Below are 6,228 nucleotides of genomic sequence, written 5' to 3' on the forward strand. Positions count from 1 at the left end.
CCCAGCAGGATGGGGGGTCTCACTCACTCCCAGCAGGATGGGGGGTCTCACTCACCCCCAGCAGGATGGGGGGGATCTCACCCACTCCCGGGGGGGCTCACTCACTTCCCCATATCGGGATGTCTCTGCTCTCCGCCTTCATCACGATGGACGACATCGTCAGGGTGACAGCGATGGCATCGAAGTAGGAGGAGTGTGGAGCCAGCGTGAGGATGGCGGCTTCTGACGGAGAGGCCTGCTGACCCTTCATGACCACCCAGTGGAAGCCTCCGGAAAACCACATGGTGCGCATGATGGCCTTGAGCAGGAAATCCATTACCCTGCAAGAGACAGTGCTGCGGTCACGCCAGGCCGGAGCTGGGGCTCTAGGGCACCGCACTCAGCTCGCCAGTGCAAGGCCGACCGTGGGGACAGGGACGCTGGGAGCTCAGTGCCAACCTCCGGCGGTCAGCCAGGGCGCTCCAGGCCCCTCCAGACCCCCAACAGCGGCTACTGGGGTGTCCGGAGGAGAGAAAACAAGAGATGCTGAGCTTCCCCTCCCCTCTACTAGACGGGCCGTGGGATGCCTTTTTATCAATTTGTCCAAGAAAACAGAAGTGCTGACCGCGGCACGACACAGCAGCACGAGGACGACGCGGAGTCCAGAGCTGTGCAGCAGAGCAAGGACACGGCACGTGGGAGCCACTGGGGCTGCCAGCGCCGGACGGTGATTCATCATGAAACAAACCCATTAAACTATCTAGAACGTAATTAAAATAGGGGGTGACGCTGGGGCTGAGACCGAGCCACTCCTGTCCCTGCCCTGGAGGGTCAGGAGGTCTGGGAATCGGTGACCCGATGCCCCATTGCTAAAGCAACCCTCGTCTGGACGAAACTCGATGGATGATAAATGTGGGAAATTAAATAGCCGCCAGTCCAGATTAACCGAACAGCTTCCTACTTGTTCTCACACGTGCGAGCGAGCAGACCCGTAAACCCTCCCACCACCTGCGCTGGCTGCAGAGGGGCGAGGACCCACATCCCTGACAGCGCACAGAGGCGCCCACGAGCGGCCCCGGGCCGCCAGCTCCGCAGCCCAGGGAGAAGGGTGGCCGCGTGTCACGCAGACAACTAGACTGCCTGACAGAAGCACGAGCCCGAAACCTCACTGGATTGACCCCCATGGGGCTCAAAACTGTCTCAAGAGAATTCCAGAAGAGGAGGCCCAATGGCGCTGAGTGGGGGCTGAGCCCAGAGGAGCCCTGTGCCCCTCGTGGAGCTCCTGCAGGAGGCCCCCACGTGCACGGCGACCAGTCACCGTGTGGCGCATGCCGAGATGCTGGGCCGGGCTCCGACGCCGTCTCCGGAACCGGGCGTGACCACAGCTGCGCACTCATCTGTCCAGCCGCGTATGCTTAAATACACTCCTCGGCACACACGCTATCTTGCATAAGAACACGTTCCTACAAAAGTCACGAGACAGCCACCGGTACGCAAGGAGAAATGAGGCCTGGGGGAGGCTGCCGTGGGACCGAGAGCCGCCCGGGGGAGTCAGAGTCAGGGGCACACAGAGGGAGCCACTCGTAAGTGTGGACCAAATCCCAGTGTGCCCGTGAGAGGCACCCCCACCCCAGGTCAAAGGCCAAACCGCATGAAACAGAAACGGGAGCAGAGAGTGGACGCAGGACCCCCAAGGACACTCTCGGGGGCTCGGACGCCCAAGGACACTCTCGGGGGCACAGGACGCCCAAGGACACTCTCGGGGGCTCGGACGCCCAAGGACACTCTCGGGGGGCTTGGAGGAGTCCCAGTCCCGGTGAGGCCCTGCAGCCTGCACACGTGGACACAGGCCTCAGAACCATGCCTGCGTGGACCGTAGCCCGCCTGACACCTCCGCCTCCGTCAGCCCATCCGTGGCCGAGGTGGCCAGTGACAAGCCCGAGGGGCTCACGGAGTAATTCCCAGGAGCGGTGACGCGGGAGACAATCCACACGCACCAGCAGGGACTGCCGGCCCTTCCTGCCTCCCCTGCTCGTCACCCGGGGGGCACCCTGGAACCCGAGACGCCAGCATGACCAGCCATGCGGCAGAGAAGAGACTCTGGCGTGAGGACATGAAGTGACAAGTACCAGAAGGGAGGCTGGGCGTCCACGCTCTCCTCAGGCTGTTCCGGAACCCGGGCCGGGGCGCCGTGAAGAGCGGCCGAGAATAAGAACACACTCTGAGCGATCCAGTATCCAGGCCCCCAGGAGCCTGTTCCCGGGGAGGCTGGAGGTCTCCGGAACGTGCCGGAGAAAAAGGTCAGCAGTGCAGACAGGAAGAGAACAGTTTCTTACAGTTGAAGACAGACAGACCTTCAGCACCTCTGCAGGGAGCAGAACGAACTCCAGACAAGACGACAGACTCCTACGATTTCCTTGGAAAACTGATCCGATTCCGGGGGGAAGAGAGAAGGGTCCCCAACTCGCAGCGAGTACCAAGCAGACTCCCTGAGCAGCACCGCCGAAGCTGCCGGCAGCTTTGTGACTCTGGGGCCGTAAGATCTGGAATCCGTGGTTCTCTGCCCAGACCAGCTCCCCATCAGCATTGAGGGGAGAGCGAAGACACATGAAGACACATTCAGAAATGCACCTGAGTTTCTCCTGCTTGTCCTCTTTCTGAGACAAAACCTACACTCCAGGAAATCTTGGGAGGGAAAAACGAGAAAAAAAGAAAGAAAACCCCCAAACCAGGCCCCGGAGATAGATCATGCCCAAAAAGCGTGCAGGAAAGCACTGCACCTGGCAGAAAAGGGACATGTGAGGAGCCGGGGGCTCCGGGACCCTCTGGGGGGACAGCGTGACCCCAGCAAGCTGGCGAGACCAAGAGGGGGTCAGAGCTGGGAGGCTCAGGGCTCACCATTCTGTACTAATACAGGCAAAGCAAGAGTCTGACTGTAGCTGGAAAGAAGGTTAAATGAGGTCACGGCGCGAGGGAACTGGTTTCCTGGCAGGAGGGAGCCCAGAGCTCTCCTTGGGGGCCAGGGGAGCCCAGCGAGGGGGCACCGTCTGCCGGCACGCGCATTCCCGACTGCCAGCCTCCGGAACCTTCTGTCGTTTAGGCCCCCAGCCTGTGGCACGTGGTTCCAGTGGCCGGAGCTGCGACACCCTCTAAGCACGTGAGCCGAGGGGCAGCCGCCAGAGGACACTGCCGGCCGCTGGTCAGGTTTGCAAGACGCTCTGGGGTGTACAGTCATTTGTTGTTTGGAAGGAACTCCGAGTATATGTCTTTGTGGGATTGTCTCATTCTTCCTTTCATCGAGAACCGGAGGCTTTTATCTTAAGACGTCTGAGTGACACGAACGCCTCCAGCACAAATCCTCCCGGCCGGGACATCACCGACTCCGGTCCGCCCGGCCCTGCCCAGCGCGGCCCCGCGCCTCCCACCGGACCCCACGAGGGCTCTTCCGTCCCAGCCTGCGGACGCCGAAACCTGTTGTTCCGAAGCCCTCTTCCGCCCGCCTCGCCGGTCCCCGCGTCAGGCACATGTCACCCTGCTCTCCTTGAAGGCACTCTGTTGACCCAGGGCAGGGCAGCGCGTGGAGTTCCTGAAAAATACTGCTGCACGGAGACCTCGAGGGCGTATGGCTCGCGCCCCACCAGCAGCCTGTCTATCCGTGTGCGCGCACACACGTGTCCCTCGTGGACACAGATGTGCACATACATGGTTGCACACATGATGCACTTTTGCATGCACACAACACTCACACACGTGCATGTATGCACACGCCCACACTCGCCCCCACACACAGACACACGTGTTCACGGAAGGCACTGCACACAGGCCCGCACACCCGCACAGGCATGTACACAGGCTTGCACAACCTAAACACGTGAACACAGCACTGTGCGGTCCCCTCACATGCAGACACCCAGAGCTCTCACGAACCCTGAGACGCGTCCATATCTTGCCCTGAAGTCTGCCGCTCGGGCGCACACTATAGGCACACGCGGCACCTGGGGAGCCGGGCCGTGGGCGCCAGTTGGCGGCCCCCGTATCATCCACCGAGCCCAGCAGAGCTGCACGGAGCCGGCCCGGGGGCAACGGAGTCCAGCCCGGAGTCCGCACTTGGCAAAGAGAATCCGCAGGGGGTGCGTGAACAGGCAGGAGGGAGCCCAGGCAGGAGGGAGCAGAGGAGGGGAGCAGACCAGTGCCGGAGGGACGGCCGCCCTATCACCAGACCCCGAACTCTTAGATCCGTCATCAGTCAAAAATTCTCCAGCTACAGATCCGCAACTAGCAAGACCGAAATTCTGATTCCTGTCTGGTCCAGGTTTATTTTGCTGGATTATATATTTGACACTAAACTCATATTTTAGGATTAAAACATTTAAGAAAATCCTCAAGGTAAAGCATGTCCGTCACAGAGAATTAAGGAATCTGAACAAGCCAGAAGGAGCACTGGAAGCCGGTGATGTCCCCAGCGCCTGGGGGGGCCACCGCCGACAGGACCCGCCCCTCCCCCTCTCCGGCCCCCCAACTCACTCTCTCCTCCCTTGACCCACGCCCACTCTCTCTCCCAATACTCAGTCCCTCTCCCCCTCACCCCTACACTCACTCCCTCACTCCCGACCCACGTGCTAGCACCCCTAGGCCAGGTGCCACCCTGGAGCTGGCATGGGAACGGATCACGGCCTGCCTTCGGGTCTCCCAGGGAGGAAGACCGTGGTGCACTGGACTCTGACGTGGTCTAAGCACGTGAACACAGGGAGGGGTGCACACCAGGACCCACCGTGCGGGCTCCCGGTCAGGGCCATGCACACTCCTCGCGGGCTCGAGCTCACGGGCAAACCCATGACTCGAAATTCCATCTCTGCTGCACGTGTGACGGTCACGTGTGCCCAGGGCAGGTGCACGTCCACAGAACCAGCCTCAAGGGCCAGTGCCAGGTCCCACCTGCCTCTGCGGGGCACCGTGTTCCTGCCGGCCAGACGCTTCCTAGGCCCAGGAGGTCTGAGCCCATCTGCTAAGCCCATGAAGGGCCGGGAGCAAATGTTTTGGGTTCTGTGGGCCACACAGCGTCTGTGTCCGAGGGGCTCAGCGCCAGTGAAACTGTGTGTAAACCGGGCAGCGGCCGGGGGTGGCCTGGGGAGAGGGAGCCCTGCGCGAGGCTGCCGTTTCTGCTCCTGCGTCAACTGTTCCAGGACCCCAAGAGGGTGACGAGAGGTGCGGACAGCGGGCAGCTTTCAACAGAACGACAACTTCTGAGACGCCAGAGATACTTATCAGGGTCCTTGCCTCCTGGCGCTTTCTTCAGCGACGGCGGATGCTCTGGTTCACGAGCAGCTTCACGGAGGAGCGAGGGGACACTCTGAGAGAAGCTTCTGAGGCCCACGCTGTGTCTCCAGCTACGGTGTGCTCAGAACGTGGGTGCCCAGTGACCTGGTCTGCTGAGCGTTGGACGCAGGGCTCTGCTTCAGGTCATGGTCTCAGGGTCCTGGGACGGAGCCCCGCACCCAGCTCTGGGCTCAGCAGGGAGCCTGCTCGGGGTTCTTTCTCCTCCTCTGCCCCTCCCTGTTTGTGCGCACACGTACGTGCACACGCGCGCTCTCAAATGAGCCGTAAGAAAAGATGCATTCAGAATGTGGCCTTCCAGCTACTCAACACGTAGCCACAAGGGAACTTCTGGGTCCACGGGGGGACAAGGGGACACCTGAGCCCATAGAGACCAGACCGGCACACGGGACACATGTTGGCTGACATGCAGCCTTCGGGGGCTGGGGGCGTGGGAACACGTGGGGAGCTTCGGTGCCGAGGGCGCGGCGGAAGCGGCCACGTCGCCTGCGGGACCCTGGAGGACCCCTCAGAGCGGGATGGGGGCAGCGGGTGCTAGCGAACGGGACCGGCCACCCCGACCCGCCACGGCCTCCCGGATGGGAGACGTTGTGGGAGGACGGAGGGCCACGTCCAAGAGGCTGCCCACGAGGGACTCACTTGCGCCAGGCGGCCGGGGGCTGCTCGGGGTCCCCGTCCACGCAGCGCAGCGACGCCAAGAACGTGAAGGGCCAGGCCAGCAGCATCGTGGCCACGACGAGCAGCAGCCGCAGCGGGAAGAGCGTCAGCGACATGAGCACCACCTGCAACAACAGAGCTGAGGTCACTGCCGAGTCCGCCACCACGGAACCGTCCTCCGCGCCCCGCGTGGGAAGCCGGCCCAGGTCACCACGGAGCCCGACCTCCGCGCCCCGCGTGGGAAGCCGGCCCAGGTCA

General features: G+C 62.3%; 1 protein-coding gene across 1 annotated transcript in view; it reads right to left on the reverse strand.

Moving 5' to 3' along the window:
- The window catches only part of LPCAT1 (lysophosphatidylcholine acyltransferase 1), a 44,135-nt gene that overhangs the window by 21,467 nt on the left and 16,440 nt on the right, over positions 1–6,228 (reverse strand). The window contains exons 2-3 of the mRNA XM_059416833.1: positions 5,953–6,095; positions 106–320 (exon numbers count right to left, since the gene is read on the reverse strand). Coding sequence (XP_059272816.1) covers positions 106–320; positions 5,953–6,095 — 358 coding nt within the window. The remainder of the gene's footprint in view (positions 1–105; positions 321–5,952; positions 6,096–6,228) is intronic.

The sequence above is a fragment of the Mustela nigripes genome, chromosome 12 (genome assembly GCF_022355385.1).
Source record: "Mustela nigripes isolate SB6536 chromosome 12, MUSNIG.SB6536, whole genome shotgun sequence".
Lineage (NCBI taxonomy): Eukaryota > Metazoa > Chordata > Mammalia > Carnivora > Mustelidae > Mustela > Mustela nigripes.